Source organism: Epinephelus moara, chromosome 20 (assembly GCF_006386435.1).
Source record: "Epinephelus moara isolate mb chromosome 20, YSFRI_EMoa_1.0, whole genome shotgun sequence".
Taxonomy (NCBI): domain Eukaryota; kingdom Metazoa; phylum Chordata; class Actinopteri; order Perciformes; family Serranidae; genus Epinephelus; species Epinephelus moara.
This window is the reverse complement of record NC_065525.1, coordinates 12163546-12180799: the sequence shown is the minus strand read 5'-3', so window position 1 is coordinate 12180799 and position 17254 is coordinate 12163546. Positions and strand designations below refer to the sequence as shown.

The following is a 17254-nucleotide window of genomic DNA, read 5'->3' as shown; positions in this document are numbered from 1 at the left end:
CTTGTTTAGTGGACAACTTTGCACTTGAAGGTATGCCCGTTCACTTACGTTTTAACAGGTCTGACGCTACGGCTGTATCTAGGCTAACGGCTAACATGCTAACTATTATTTCTATGTCACTAGTGACTTGAAACAAATTTAGGACGATAGGAGACGGGTTGAAATAAACCGAAATTTCCCTTGAAGACCTCATCACCACTTCAAGCTGTCGTTTGCAGTAACGCATCTTTAACTTACTAAACAGTTGTAGTTTGCAATTAAATCTGTGGAGCACAAACATACAACAGAACTCAGATAAGATGAGAAGGATTTTTTACTGTCTTTTGCTCCTCTGTTTGGCGCCTGGACGTGCACCGCTGCGTGATGTCGCACAGGTACGCGCACGGCCCCGAGTGGCAGTCCGAGTGTGCCTACCTACACATCGTTGTTTGTAATAGTCGCGAGGAGGAAAATAAATTATACATTCATGGATACTTTTTGTCAAAGCTTGAATGCCAAGAAAATGTAATACATAAAATCACGATTAAGACTTTTTAATACTTTTTAAGGGCCTTAATTTTCCGACATTTGATTTATCAACTTTTAATACTTTTTAAGACCCCGTGGACACCCTGATCTCACTGACTGTCCACAAAACAGGGTTGTGCAACATATTCAGCAAAAAAGAATAGATTGGAGTGTTTAGAGCAGAGCAGGGGTGTAGTGCTTCCGAAGCGTAGAGGAATAATGCTTCGCTACTGTTTTTTCTCCAAATGAGGAAATAGAATATTCTAGTTTGCACAAACTTGAAGTCTAATCATCGCTAAAGCATATGTGACACAAGAGTGACAATAAAAACAAATGGAATGGTCAAAGTTGTCATGATGACATTTAAGGTGTGTTGAATGATTCACAACATCAGCTCATAAATTAAGTAACATGCAAGAAATGATTCCACCTTTAAAGTTGATGGTAGCTGCCGGTGGTAGCCTTTGAGCAGCACAAAGAGGCAGCAAAACATCCTTTCATTTGATAGTTAGAGTTGACTAATTTATGTAAACTTGCCATTGTAGGAACAGTGGTTATAGTCCGCTGTAGTCTGAGCAAGAGTGACGGTTGGACAGATCAGTGTGCAAGGTACCTCAACAGGGGGGTGACAAAAAAAGGGATTAAATGAAACAGTTCTGTTGGTACCATCCACAACTTTTCACAACGGAAACGCAAAAATAACCATTAAAATGTATAACAAACTGAACTGAACCGGACACTTGGTGGAAACAAGGCTTATGTACTGTACACCCTCTCTTTCATCTCTGCTATACCAATACTGTATGTTATTATACAGTATGCAACTGAACACTACTTACTATATTTTAGTGTAGGCTATATCAGGTGTAGGGTGTGTGTGTAAACAGAAGTAGAAAAGTTACCTGATATGACTCAGGGCTCCCACACCCTCCTAAATATCGAATTCAAGTACTATGAAAGAACCCGATTTCAAGGACCCAACACGACACAGTTTGACATACGGATCAAGGTTAATTACTGTTATAACACTGACAATTTTTATAATGAGAGCTAGCAGGCTTTACAGAAGCTCAGAGACAACAATTAAAAAGAGAGAGAGGCGTGAATGTGTGACTACTCATCAATTGTGCTGTGTCACAGTGATGGCAGACAATATAAAACATCAATTTCTACTTTTGCACAAATCATCAAATTCAAGCACTGTCACTGATAATGTCTATTTCTTAAAACTTTCAAGGCCTTGATTTTTTTTCTTCTCAAATTCACAAACTTTTAAAAATTTCAAGAACTCATGGTAACCCTGATGACTGTGTGTGGACATTTCTCAGTGTGAATATACCTCATGGTAAAATGTTTCTGGTCGTCCAGGAAAGCCCAGTGGTAGGACACAGGCAGAGGGGAGCAGTTGGTGATAGAGATTTCTTTTCGAGTCCCTGTGCAGTTCAGCACACAGCCAAAGTCCACTGTGGTGGAGGAAAAGTGGAGGTTGGGGAAGTGGACCTCAGCATGCAGCTCCACCATGTCTTGCTGTGGGTGCCCCTGGTAGTGTACCTCAAGGAGCTGGAAAAAAATATCAAGGAAGGACATGTATTTGTCCAGAACAGTTGATACTACAGATAAATACTATAATGGTAGAAGCAGGTAAACGCTGATTGTTTTCACTTAATGCCAGTGATTGCCAGTCATTTGTAGCTTGTGCGGTGGTGGAGGGTGCGGTGGTGGAGGAAGAATTCTGATCGTCTACAAGATCATCATATGTTTGTTGTGTCACTGTCCTGTGACAACCACACATCTCTAAAATTTAACTTTTCATGAGCTTAGAAAAACAGCCCTGTTTTCAACTTTGTGACAATGCATTTTCCAGCTGTTTTCTTTTAAGTTAAAGGTCCAGTGTGTAGAATTTAGGGGGATATATTGTACAAAATTTAACATAATATTCATAACTATGTTTTTGTTAGTTTCAAATCACCTGAAACTAAGAATTATTGTGTTTTCATCAACAAGCCGTTTACATCTACATACTGAGTCCTTTTCTACAGTCCGCCATGTTGTTTCTACAGTAGCAAAGAACGGACAAACCAAACACTGGCTCTTGATAGGGCCATCAGGATTTGGGGTCGCCCACCATAGTTGTCCTACACGATTGCCACATGGGAGAAGTTTCAGTTGGCTACAATCTGCAACTTCTCTGCTAGATACAACTAAATCATACACACTGGACCTTTAAGACGTAGCAGAATTTTCTCAACCATAAAAGAACACTTTATAATTTTATCTATCAGAAAAGTTTAAATTCAAAATCACCAGATTTAGGGATGCATTGTTTTTTTATCGGAAAGGAAGGGCATGAAAAATTGTAATCTGTAAAGTAACTAAAGATGTCAGACAAATGTAGTGGGGTAAGAAGTATAATATTTGTTGTAGGGGAGTTTAAAATGTAAAAAAGTATAAAAATGCATAAAACTCACACCTCAAATTTAGTAAATGTACTTAAGTTACACCGCCAGGCCTATGACAGAGCAATGTTACTCATGACCCCTTGTCACTGGTTATGGCCTGAAATTATTTGATTTGGAGGTAAAAATATCCAGCTTTTGAAAGATAAAAGTTAAATTTGGAGAAGAAAGAAAAACTGTTTTGTGGGGAAGATCCTTCTTTTTTTTTATCCCTATAATTATCTCTTGAACCCAATGCAGGTCATAAAACTCATGTTGGGAACCATTGCCATATGCACTAAGATATGGTGCGCTAAGAGGTTCACAATATGCTCCCAGATTAAAAGCATTACGTAAGAAATTTTACCCAAAAAAAGGAAAAGCAAAAAAATAAGCATTACCTCATTCAGGACTCGTGACACCCGATCCTGGCAGTAAGATGGATTAAAGCATACCCACAACTCAGCCTTCCTCCCGTCACCTAAAACCATGGACTGGAAAATAGAAGAGAAGAAGAGTTAAAATAAAGATCATAAAGGTACCAAAGGGCTCGCGCTGACTCTGCAATAGTTAGGATCACAGACTTTGTAGGTAAATTAATCAACATATAAGAGTGCTTCTTCACCTTTTTTCATTTCATGATAATCTTGTCATACATGCTTGATGAAAAATCACTGCATGTTTTTTATCTGATGACTCTCAAAGCACAGGTTCACGACCTTTTTAAAAACCTTCCCACAGTTTAATGAAATGTTTATTGTAATCCTGCCATGGGACCTGGGCTTATCAAAATATCCTGCTACTCTTTAACTTCGCTCAGAGATCTGCCGGGGGCTTGAAAACCATTTTTATGTGGATTCCAATCCTGCACTTAAATGAGCTCTCAGAACGGAAGTGAGAGCTGTGATAAAATAAAAAACATGGGTAGTATGCAATGGTATGTACTGAACTTCTAATATATATCTGAACTTCAATCTAGGTGGGTGCAAGTCATTGAAACATTAGGTTCAAAAACAAGCAGCACAAACAAGTTCACTGTAGATTTAAGTTGCCTCAAAATCTAGACAGAAGAAAGTACTTTCGTATATGCTCACATTTTTCATCAACCATACAACTCCTTCCACTAATTTTCCCAATAGCGTCATTCTCTGCATGACGGCAGTGTTTTTATTTACAGTTATTTTTTGGGAATATATTTAGTTACACAACTTTAATCTAGAGTTAAGTTAAATGGATTTCTAGCAAATCCTTATAATACCCTCAGTGAGTGACTCATTTCACAAACAACACTATGCTGATAGATGACAATTCATGGTGGAGCTAGAGCAACAGTCTGTATACCACCAAAGTCGATAGGTTTCATTCTTATGGAACTTAAAATGAAATAAAAATAGAAAAATAACAATGAAGAGCTAACTAAAGGGGAGAGTTGTGGACCTTTGTTGTGGCTGAGCTATGGGCTCCCTGGGCCTCACACAGAGAGAACGGCTCTACAAGAGAGAGCTCCACCGATAGAGACAGAGATGACACATTTTCCAAGATCAGCTTCTCATACAGGGGCATTAGACACTGTCCTGGGACCTGTAAGACATATACAAAATAAATTCAACCATATAAAGACATGTTTGACGGATAGGAATCTTAAATGAAAAGCTCCTTGTTTCTTTTGTACATGCTGATCTCTGATAAAATTTAACAGCCATCACTAAAGATTACAGATGCCAAAATTCTCAGCCATTCCTTTAAATTATTTACATCCCTGCAACATCATATCCAAAAGGCATTTGACTTACGACATGCCTGTAACAACTAGAAAACATTGTGTGGACAAGTTTCTGCAAGATAAATTACAGAACTAAATATAAAAATATATATAGCCTTTTGACCAACCTTTTCTATGTAGAATTTCAGGTGCTTGGAGGAAATGCTGAGCATAGGAGCCACAAAGCGACATGTAACATCTACAGACATGATAAGCTCACTACAACCCTGGCAACCCACAATGCCATGGCACACCAGCCGCTCCCGTACAACCTAAGAAGACAAGAACATATGAACTGTACGTGTACTGTAATGTGTATCTAATGGACTCACACTGGCTTTGCTTGCAAAATTCAGAACTTGAGTTTATTCAGATTATGGCTTGCATGCAAACTTTCTCACCTTGGGAGAATCTGAAGATCCCGTCAGCACCATGTCAACAGAGCAGCCTGGGGAAAGCTCAACACGAGATGGTTTGAGACTAAACACCGGCTTCTCTCTGCTAGAGGGGAGCAAAGATCCATGGCCCAGAATGTCCCTCTTCCCAGGAGCAGAGATGGGGGGCAGGACGGTCCAGCCAGATAAGTTTCCCCTCTTTCGAATTTTTGTAGAGGGCAGGATGCCATCAGTCCGCCAGTATATCCGTTGAATTTGCTGGCCATGGTTGGTCAGCTTGAAGTGGTACTGGCATGACCCATGGCTTACAGGACATACAGAGGACAGCAAGGAGGCAAGGCATACAGTCAGTACTACAGTTCTGAATCACCACATCATTATTCTGAAGTCAAAATTTGACCCATAAGTGTGATCTCTTCCATTATACCTGAAGTATGTGCCTAGATCAAGGTTGGGAGCAAAAGGCCTGTCACTGACAATCGTGGTGCCAGTGCCTGTGGCAGACAGAGGGACAGAGTGCATTTGACCATCCAGGATGGATATATCCAGCCTGGCCTGAAAGTGAAGCGTGTCCTTCAGATGTGCCACAACTCTCAGCTCAAGCTGGCTCTCAGGTGGCACCTCCCCCTCACTGGGCTCAACTCGCCCAAAGGACCTTCCATGGCTCTGAGGAAACAGAAATACAATCAGAGTTCTTTTACAGTCTGAACCCAATGAGTTGACGTGTTTGCCATGACAGGATGCTTGCCTTTGCATCTCTGGAGTAGCATGGGAACAGTTACAGAAGCTAGTTTCATGACTGAAATGTGATGCATGAAAATATCTCCCTTGTGGGGGCACTTTCCTCTAACTGCACTGCACACGCCATTGAGGCCTATGCTATGGATGGACCTGGAAAGATAGATGTGTATATCATATAGCTGCATAATCACATCAATATTTCGTTGTAGTATGAGATCCTAGAGGTATAAGTAGAGAAGTGGCTCCCTGCTTGACATAAGTAAGATGAAATACCTCCCTACTACACTGTTAGAAATAAGAGTTCCAAAAGGGTTCTTGCTTCTGAGGGGGTGAGGTTCTACCCAGAACCATTTGCTTCTGGAGAACTCTTCTTTTTTTGAAGAAAGGTTTCCTTAAAGGTTCACTGTAAGAGTAAGGGTTCCATTAAAAACCCTTTTCATTAAGAGTTCACTGAGTGTTAAAGCATAGATGTTCTCTGCACCATCAAATATTCAAATCTTCACCACATTACCACAATTGATATATTTACCATCATTTCATGCCATACAACACAATATGGTCTGCTGAAATTCATTTTTCACAGGTACAAGGTATTTGGCATTTCAGCTCTAATTTGGAGCTGAGTTTTATTTCCCATCCCTACTGCACCATTGTAATATTAAAGGCTGTAGTGGTAGTGACTTCATGCTATCTCCACCCCTCAAAATGTGACTGTGAACTGTGCTGTGGGTTGCAAAGGACCACATCAGCCCCGGTCCTTTTGGAGCCTCATGAAGCAAGATGTGTTTCCCTCGGCCCCAGGCTAACCGGTTCAACTAAAACCATGATTAATGAGAGAAAGATTTATGGGCAATGTGGTCAAATACTATTTTTAAACCCCCTACTGGGTGGGTTCTAGATTAAACTAAAAGGTTCTTGTTAGCACCCTTAGGTGGAAAGTTTCTGGATAGAACCTCCAGAGAGGGATCTGGGTGGAACCATTACAACACAGAATGGTTCTCTGAACCTTTAAAAGACGGTTCTAGGTCTTACCATTTATGTTGGGTTCTAGGTAGAAACCTCTGGTAGGGTTCCAGGTGGAACCTTTGTAAAAAGTTCTACCATAAACAAAAAAGGGTTCCTTCTATGGGTACAGCCAAAGAATCCTGTATGGTTCTAGCTAGCACCTTTATTTCTCTGAGTGTAAGATTATGATAATGGTAGAGAACGATATATAGATTTACAGTTGTATAGAAGGAGTTAAGATGAATGTATCCTATGTTAAAATCTGTTTTAAAATACACAAAAACCTGACACATGGATTGTTTCAAAATGTTATTTGTCTCACATCTACACTCTCTTTGATGTGATTATAAAATGGGACTGCTGCAAGACAAACTCAGTATTTACCCTATTTCCCAGCTCTGTGGATTGTTGGATTGCATTTATTGGAATCAAGTTCAATGTAATGAGGAAAAAGATGTAAATCTAATGTTCGTCTCCAGTCCATCAACAAAGCCCTTCACTGTGCTCACTGTACTGTATATATATCTGACCAAGCAATGGTCGGAATCACAATCAGTGCTCGATACAGCAACTCTGTTGATGAATGGCTGGAACCTAAACTTTAATTGGGATTTTGAGAATGAGCTTCCTACAGACGCAGTGAAGCTTGCCCACTTTCAATGCCAATAGGACATCACGGTAGATAGTTTATCAATGGAGGAGAACGTCTTTGCTTAAATACTGCAATTGACATTCGGGTTACCTTACTAAAGCAGAGACTGTACTAAAAATAATATTGGGCAAATGAAATATGATGATTTAGTTTGAGAGGGACGTCCTGCAGAAAAAGAGGCATTTGAGGAAAGCTGCCTCATAAGCAGGCAACACTTGATCAGCGAGTGACTTTAGGAGTCATAGATCACTTTCTCAGTGTTTGTATGATCGGACAAAGGAGCCGGTGAAAGTGAAGTTGGTGTGGGTCGATGCAAGGGTGATCACAGCAAAGGGGTGGGTAGAGTCAGAAGAGGAGAAAGAGCAGGGGGTTGACTCCCCAAAGAGCGGAGCAAAACGACTGGAATCTCAATAATCACATCAAAACCTCCTGCATCCCACAGTTTGATTAGCATTGATTGCTTTCAAATGCGGCACAAGTCAGAAGGGCTTTGAATCCAAATCGGTGCTGTATGCTGTAAAACGGTCAACAGTACACCGATCTGCAGAAATCCTGCATTGATGTTGAAGCGACTAGTGTAGCCAGTGCCCCTGTCAAAAATTATACAGCAAAACAAGATCAATATATTGTAATGTGAATCTCACGGGGCTCATGTTTCTGGTTTCCAGCCAAAAACGGGACTAAAATATTGACATTTTCCAACCAATAGATGTAGATGTAGTCATGTAGATGTGTTGTCATGAAGTTTCTATTTCTAGCTCTGTATCTGTTGATATTCTGACAATAGAAAAGAAAAACAGACTACAGAAAAATCTGCATGTGAGGTTAAGTGTTTGGTGTGCTATGCTGACACTACTCTTCACATTACACACTCTGGCTGTCTACAATCCTTGACACTGTATACAATAATCAATAAGCCAGAGGTTGGATTAGGGATGGAGTTGTGGTTACTTTCTAACAGATGGTCACTTAGACGACAAGCACGTGTGGATACCTTCCGCAATATCCCCGCAATCTTAAGTCATCAGGTCTATTTGTGTGGCTCTCTGCCAGCCTATTGAGCGAGATGTAATGTAATTCAAGGAGAATCTGCATCGATTGATGCTTGAGAGCGCAGGGGGAAACTCCTTCCCTCAATACTGCCTCAGAGGAGAGGACGGGGTCATGCAACTGCAGTTCCACTGGGCTTGCCTATGTGTGTGTTTGTTTAAGGGCACGTGCATGGTCTTGTCTATGCCAGCTTGGGACGTATTGAGTCATAGCTCCAGTCACAAGTTTGTTCCCAGTGGATTCTCCGTGATAAAAAGATGCACAGCGAGAAAAGGGCTTTCAGAAGCTATGTGAAACACTGACATGCTGGACTGTACATCGTAGGTCACAGTTAAGTTTCATTTACACTGAGTAAGCACAACAAAGACAAATAAGTGGAACATTATTATTCAATCTTAAGAATCTTTATGGCTATGTTTACATTACAGAGCTTAATGCTCACTTGAATAACTTCCCCAGATTTGATCTTTCTGCCTGGACTGCTCACATTCATATTTGAAGTTATCCATGACTGACATCAGTGCAGATTGATGTCCTCCCTGAAACACGTCACAACAGTAAAAATGGCACATTTGCGAAACAGGCATTCGGTGAAAAAATTAATGACATACCACTGCAAGCTTTATCTTCCTAATGATCACTATAGTAGGAATGTTTGAAGACATCATTCTGGCTCATGGCTAGTAATAATAAGCCACACAAGCTTTTAATATCAAGGTCTGTCGCCCAAATAAACTGTCGGTCCAACAGCTCTATTGGCGGCTACTGCTGGTAGTTCTGTGGAGAGAGAGGTGTGGGCGCAGCTGGGTGAGGAGTCAGAAGTAGAGGAGCCGAAATTTGGAGGGTTTCATGGAGGGGAAGTTCCTGCAAACCTTAGAATGTCAAGGGCTACATTTAAGTATCCTGTTATGGCATGTAGGCAAACTGTACTTGTCAGAAAGCATCTGGCAGTCAGGCTCTATTGGCTGGTGACTGGGGCTGCCTATCACAGCAGCGGTACGGTTATGGCAGCCTTCTGTTGTTTCAATGGACCGCTCTGCACTGTATGGAGTGTACATAGTGTGACTCGCAGTGTAAAAAGCGCTCTGAGTGGTCGGATGACAAGAAACACGCTATACAAATGCAGGCCCATTTACCATGTGCGCCTGAGCAGTGAATTATGATGTGGAAAAACCATGGATGTATGAAAGTGGCATCCAGACATGATCAGAAAATTGAATTTCTGTGTCCACGCCTCACATGAGAGCAAAAAACTGGGTTTGGGCCACATTTGCTTGTGAACATAGCCTAAGACTCTGTTTACACCTGATAGCAGTGCTAAATAAAAGTGTTAACGACCAACAAGACTCATTGTGATCCGATCACTCAAACCACTTGCCTAGATGGTCTGGGACACATTTGACCACATATTTTTTTTATAGTGTAAACGCTAATGCGTACTGTTGCTTCACTGAAAAGAACTACGTTGTCATTGCAGGACACATCTTGTTTGTTTTGATGACAGCACACTAACACTCTATAACTTGCCCATTTTACATTAAGGTGGATAAAGTGTTGCATGACCATACATTGTTTTGCTGTGTGGAAGGAGACGTTGAATTCTGCTGACAGCAATATCTCCAACTGTGCCAACACAACTACTAACATGACTAGTGAGCAGCTAGTGAGAGTTATGATGTAATAACTACATGAATAAATGACACAGGCAGTAATGAAATCTGAACACAAGTGGTTAGTTGGAGCGGCTAGGCACAGGTGTAAACCTTATTGTGTCTTAGCTGTCCACTTGTGTTGTGATCACCAAAACACATGTTAATACCAGATGTCAACTGGCTCTGTGATACCTATGAAACTGTGCTAAATTAGGCTGAAAACATATTCCCAAAAAAATGAGTGCGCACTGAAGCTGAGTGAAAACAGTCAAAGTGTCATTTGCGGAATAGGAGGTGCAAACAGATGAGCCATCAGTTGAAGAGTAAGAGATGGAAGTTCAAATGTCGATTAAACAGTGTACATTGTATTTTAATGTATTGTGTTATATTGTAGATTAAAATTACTATTTCGTGCATAAAAAGCTACAAAAGCAGAAACATTAAGACAGTCCAAGTTTAGAATCGTTACATCAGCTTCCCACATCAAACCAACCAATTTCATTCACGTCACCCTGAATTGACAAAAAGTCAACATCTGACCGGCTCATAAAGGGAACGCACTCTAAGGAAAATCACTTAATCAGATATTGAACTGGCAACTAATTATTTCTAAAGCTAACAAAGCATTGAACCCATTACCTCATTAATTACTTATCAAATCAGACTGGAAATTAATTAGTCACAAGAGCAGGGGAAGACAGACAGAGGGTTTGGACAAGAAATCTAGCCACTGAATGGCTCTATGGGAATGTATTAATCCACAACTAAAACCATTTAATTCTGTGTTCTCCGAGACTCTAACATCCTACCGCTAAATCTGAGCGCATGCAAAGTTACCTTGATCATCTTAATGTTAATGCATGTGATAAGTGTTTTATTCTATTTTTAGCAAGAGCATGTCTGCCTAATAATGCTAATATGTATGCTCAGAGGTGTGTCTGTGTTGGTGTGTTTGTACCATGCGCGCAGTAAAGTAGGCTGGAATAGGTGACTGGTTTGACAGCTGCAGGGACCTAGTTATGTCCGTCAGAACCGGGATTGTGCCAAAGTCCAGCTGAGGGCTCTGAACATGAACCACTGGTCCCTGCCCAATACATGACAAGCCCACCTCCTAGAGCAGAACCAAACAGAGGTGGATCAAAGAACAATTTGATGAGTAAAAAAACACTACTCCTGAATTGAGACAAAAACATCACAATTACTTCTACATTAACAACCAGCAGCATCACAGATATTCAGAGTTCACACTAAGAAGCACACACACAGACATCCACTGACCAGGGGTGGCTGTACGCTGCCAAACACAGCAATGCATAGAGTGTGCTGCTGCCTTCCAACAGCCTTAGCCAGCAGAACCACAGGAAGCTCCTCTGAACTGTGAGGAAGAATCACTCCTCTGGGTGTGGGACTGCCAAAAAGCAGTGAAGGACTCTCCTCGTTTTTCTGAAGGAAAAAAAAAAAAAATGTGAATAAGATTTTTTTTGATGCAATCAACATCTACTGTACATATTGATTCACAACAAAAGGATAAATTGTCTTAGAAGTACTGTATTTTCCCTCCCCTTGTCACAGCACAAGTGGGCAGTTGACAGACATTGATTTAAATGTTAGCCATTTGCACCAGTATTTTGCAGTTTCAAGCAGCTATTAAACATATATTTTTGTCGCTCGGGTTCTCAATGAAAACATTAATAAAAGACGGAGCAATGCCATCATTGCAGTCAGTTTACTCCCGGTTAGATTTCCTTCAGTGTTCCTTGTTCAGGAGGTTTTTACTGGAAACCCAATTATCCACAGAGGTCTCTTCCTCTCCAAAACAAACATACCAGGGGCCTCATTTATAAAAGAGCGCTTAGGATTCATACTAAAAGTTGACGTGCGCCCAAAGGCTGAAAATGACGTGCGCCAAAAAAAAATCTGATTTACAAAACCGTGAGCATGCACACTTGCACGCAATGTTCTCTTTATAAATCACAGACCTCCTGGAGTTGTGCGCACCCAGATCCGCCTCATATTCCGCCCTCTACACACCCTAGTTCAACCATAAATGGTCATGCAAATCACCTCATGAATGCGATCTGCATATAAATAAGCCGGCATGTGAGTGTTCTCTCATTGTGTGAGTCACAGCGACGGGTGAGAAACGAACCAAAAAACGGAATTTCTCCGAGACTGAGCTAGAGACCCTTTAACGGGAGGTGGAGGACTGAAGAAAGATTTTATTTGGTGGCCAATGCAGCGGGATCACTAATAAAAGAAAGCGAAAAAAAGTGGCAACACATCAACGCTGCTGATGCTGTCAGCTGTGTCTGTGGGACTGCACGGACAGTGACAGAACAAAAAAAAAAAAAAAAAGTGGTCTGATCTAAAGGTAGACCAAATATTTCTACTCCTTTACCAACATGTAGTTAATGTGTTGCTTTTAAATTTGAGGATGTTTGACATTGATGTGCGACATAAAGAATCACATTTATTAAAGGTGGAGGCAAAAAGGAGTATGTGCCAGTGCCATCTTGCGCAATTATGCACGAGGGTCACCGCAGTATTTATATGTTTATGGCAATTAGTCTGATCAGACACCTGGCCTGAATTACAGCATGAACCAGTGGTATCCCTGTCCCAAAATACAACGTATAATTTGAAATACAATTCAAAGATGAAAGTGTAATAGGCGAACACGTTTCTTCATGCCGGTTTTGTCATGAACAACACATGTCTAAGTAGGGCTGATGAAATGAGTGTAACGGTTGTGCTTAATGGCTGTATTTCGAGACATGATAAATGCACTGGAAATATTTAGCTAAATAAATGAATATATTCCATGCAGTCGCGCCATCCTCTCCCCCTCCTGCGCTCACAGAGTGGACAATGAGACGTTAGAGGCAGTGCGGATTAAATACGTATTTAGAAAGAATTTCAATTCAGGATTTGAGTCGGATTTTACAACGTTTTTATTAAACAATTATCACTCACTCCAAGCGCAAAATAAGGCTGCTGGATTTAATTTCAATGATAACATGGATCTAAGGTGGATATAGCGTGACATTAAATTTGTGTGAGACATCAATAAAAATCTGACTCCACTTCTCCACCTCGCCGTCTGCGTCGCCACTTCCCAGTGTCTTCCAAAATGTGCGCACGCATGACTCAGAGTTTGCTTACAGGTGCACACATTCTCCCAGCAATTTTATTTTTATAAATCACAACCTTTGCGTGGTAAGTGGCGTACGCCACTTTCAAGCCCCGTTTTGTGCGTAAGCAAGCTTTATAAATGAGGCCCCTAGTGATTAAAACTGGGAGAAACACTGAATGAACCAGTTTCATGTTACAAATCAGTGTTTCTCTGACCCTGTTTGGCTTGTCGCGGAGGGGCTCCTCGTCCAGCTCCTGCTAGTATGTGCTCACCTGTTTTTCCATGATAAATTAAGATTCAGACATTCAGGTTTTGAGCTGGAGCCAAATTATTCGCAGAGGTCTCTTCCTCTCCAAAACAAACACACCCAGCATTTTAAACTGGTGAAAATGAATAAAGCAGTTTAACATTAAAAAACTGTGTTTCTCAGATGTTAGTTGGCACAACAGTGGCTGGAGCCAAACTGCTGCTAATGTTTGCTCAGCTTGCTTCTCTGACAACTCCTGATCCAGATGTCCAATGACTAAAATCCTTCATCTGTTTAAAACATAGTAAAAAACAACCAAGATCACAAAAGTTTATCTTTGAAAGAAAAAGTTGTGACACCACTGACAGGCAAGAAAGAATGACACAGACCATGTCCCTGATTAAAATTATGGATTTCTCTTGGTTTAAACATTGTTGGAAACATTTGGGATACTGTGAGTACACAACTCAACAAAATATATAACATTGGCCTGGTTGTTTTCAACGTTTTAATGCAGAGAAGTTACAAAACATATCTTTCAGTCAGGACCTAATTATTGTGACTCTCAGTATAATCTTATCTCTGTTGCATCTTAAAGTTGATTAGAAAGTCCTGAGAATATTCAGTGATAATGACATTTAATTGTATTTAGTCAATCAATAGTATAGCATTTTGGAAAACAGGGTTATTGGCTTTCTTGTGAGGAGTTAGAGGAGAGGATTGATCCCACTCTCACGTACCACTTTCATGTACATTAGTATGGAGGAGATCATTCATCTGTTGGGATTCACAGGACCACAGATGATTTATCATTTGGTAAAATCATCACTGATTTCAAGGCTTTTTCCTCTGCATGCTCTTTGTCTTCAAACAAAGAGGGCTATGCGACACCCATCTCCACAGGAGATCTCACCTCACACCTCAGTGAGACTCAAGTCCCAAAACTTGATTGGACCTTTACAGTGACATGTGACTCTGATGTCACAGGCATCTGTAGATTTGTGCTCCCTTCCAACAGATTCCTTCTGCTGTCCAGGCCCAAACGGGAAGAGGTGTTAGCTGCTGAAGCAGCTGGAGTAAAGAGAGCACTGCTCCAGCAGCTAACACCTCTTCCCGTTTGGGCCTGGACAGCAGAAGCCCGAACCCCTGCTCCATAGCCCAAACCACTAAAGGGAGGGCAACTGATCACAGACTCTCTGGCAAACACAAGGTTTGCAAACCAGCTTTCCAGATCAGAACCTTTGGAACAAAGGACCCAACAAAGACTGCAGCTGGAACCATCTTCCCAGCCTTCTTCTGCCGGCTAACAGTGGTACACCACCGAGTGACTCTTTCCTCCATCCATTCAAGGATCGGTAATGTAACAACTGGGCATAGCTTATCACAGCTTTACAGGCTAAGCAAGACTGTTTGACTTGTTGTATGTGATTTGATGCTGTTTACTGAGTTATTGTTGTGATAGATTGTAGTTAGGTCATTGATTAGTTGGCTTCGCCACAGCTAAGTGTTTAGTTTGCTAATACTGTTCACAAACAGATTCTTGCATGCAACTAAACAATCTCTGCACTAATCCAGACTGTTTGCAACACACGTCACATTGACATAGACTCATTAACAAATAGGCTTTCAACAGAGCTACATCCAAACAGGCATTTCAAAGTTCCCGCTTCTTTTCCTTTGTCTTTGTCCTGACCACACGGTCAGACAAATACCTCCCCCTGGAGTCAGCCTTGATTCGGCCATTTTGGTAGTTCTCTGTTGTCAGCCATTTTGTTTTGTATGCTAAATGGCTACTTGATCACCACACCCGCCTTTGTCTTTCTTTCTCTTCTTTCCCTCTCTCACACACACACACAACACACATATACACACCAAGCTTGTATATAGTTAGTTAGAATTTGTGTGTTTTGGTTTGCTTTACTTATTTGTGGATAAATATAATTCTTTGGAATCATGCCTGCTGTCTGTTTAATGTTGCACAAGGGTGAATGAATAGTCAACCTCTGCTGCGCTAAGAACTCCAAAATCCTTCAGGCATTACCGTTAATTTTGGTTGTTGTCATTAATTTAATTATTAATCAAACTCCAAATTAATAGTTTAGCCTATTTTATGAGACTGATATCTTTAACTGGCTATCATTTTTCCCTTTACGGGAATGGTGCCCCACGAGGTTATTTAATGTTAATTAAGTCACATTATTTAATATAATTACTAATTATTAATAATAATTATTAATAGAGCAATAAGCGAAATTCATTTCTAGACTGAAGGAATTAAAAAATCGCTATGTGAAGAACTAGAGGTGTAATTTCATCTGGAGTAAAGCATGACCTCACACACCCTCTCTCTGTGTTGATCTCCAGCCCATTGTTTACAAGGCGGCCCGGCTGCGCGTTCATGTACGTTCATGTGAATCCCCCCCCCTCCTCCTCCTCTCGGAGCACTTGGCCCTCCCTCCCTATAAAAGGCTACATCCGGTGAGCAATGGCAGCGCGTATTTTCGAAATTAAATGGCAGAGAGCAGAACGTCCACCTGAAGACGACCAGGATCTGACATTACCTCTAAAGAAACAACGGTCGTTGGCGAAGAAGTTGTCAGATAAAGAAAGTGACAGAACCCGGATTAACATTGGCCTTGCATTTCCAAGGTGGAGAGCACTGCGAGAGCTAAAGGGGCTACAATCTGACTCGGAGCTAGCTCTTCTTCTCCTGGACAGGTACAACATAAAGTCAAATGTCTGTTTTAATTAGTGTTACAGTAACGTTAGGCACATGTCGCTATGTCGATTCAATTAAATTTAATGTTACAATCGTAGCATGGGTTAATGTCCGGAGCTTCAGTTATCAGCGGCTCGGTCCCAGCAATGGGTCAGGCGTTTCGGTTGTATTAGGTGAGTAGCCCGGCAGCCCAGCTAACATTTGCAATTAGCATTGTAAAATGTAGCCTGGCGGGCAGCCTGGTGGGCAGCCTGGCGGCTGTGTTTAGCTATTCCCCTGCCTACTTCAATGATGATGGTCCCTGTAATAAATGCAATATATTTGCTGAAATGGAGGCGAGGCTCAGTGACTAGAAGAGCTGGTAGAAGCGCTCCATAGCTGCAAGCTGCTCCAGTAGCCGTAGTAGCTCTAGTGCTAACTCTGGGAGCTAACGCTAACATTCCTCTCTTCTCCGTGAGCCCGCCAGGCTCCATGCTAGAGCTCACCGGAGCCGAGAAGCAGGATCCCGGAACGTTAGCATGGTAGCCAACTACTGCTAACGCTAACGTCCCCACGCTTCTCGGCTCCGACTCACTGAGCCTGGCGGAGAAGCGTGGGGACGTTAGCACTAATGGGCTGCCATGCTAACGTTCCAACTCTTCTCCGTGAGACCGTGAGCCTGGCTCCCGGCTCAGTTGGAGTTGGAGCGTTAGCGTGGTAGCCGAGTAGTGCTAACGCTAACAGGAAAGCAGGGAAATAGAGGTAGACGGAGGAGTGGCTCATGACACACTTTGCAGTGCAGTGCACAACAGCGAACTTAGCGGTGAAACGATTTCGCTCCGTGTGAAGCCTAGTGTGTTGACCCCAAAATATTTGGTGCCACCGTGTGAGGTAAATATATGTTGATTCCCAACACATCTAACTCTCAGCAAATCAGAAAGTAAGTGTATTTCCCAAAATGTTGTTTTCATGTTGCC

The 17254-nt window shown here is 41.5% G+C and overlaps 1 protein-coding gene across 5 annotated transcripts in view; it reads right to left on the bottom strand.

The window, feature by feature from the left end:
• hydin (HYDIN axonemal central pair apparatus protein) overlaps nucleotides 1-17254 on the bottom strand; it is a 121826-nt gene that overhangs the window by 64502 nt on the left and 40070 nt on the right. For all 5 annotated transcript variants that reach the window (XM_050073040.1, XM_050073039.1, XM_050073043.1 and 2 more), the window contains exons 17-24: nucleotides 11478-11642; nucleotides 11158-11310; nucleotides 5527-5765; nucleotides 5106-5403; nucleotides 4833-4976; nucleotides 4380-4523; nucleotides 3344-3436; nucleotides 1847-2067 (exon numbers count right to left, since the gene is read on the bottom strand). In XM_050073040.1, coding sequence (XP_049928997.1) covers nucleotides 1847-2067; nucleotides 3344-3436; nucleotides 4380-4523; nucleotides 4833-4976; nucleotides 5106-5403; nucleotides 5527-5765; nucleotides 11158-11310; nucleotides 11478-11642 — 1457 coding nt within the window. The remainder of the gene's footprint in view (nucleotides 1-1846; nucleotides 2068-3343; nucleotides 3437-4379; nucleotides 4524-4832; nucleotides 4977-5105; nucleotides 5404-5526; nucleotides 5766-11157; nucleotides 11311-11477; nucleotides 11643-17254) is intronic.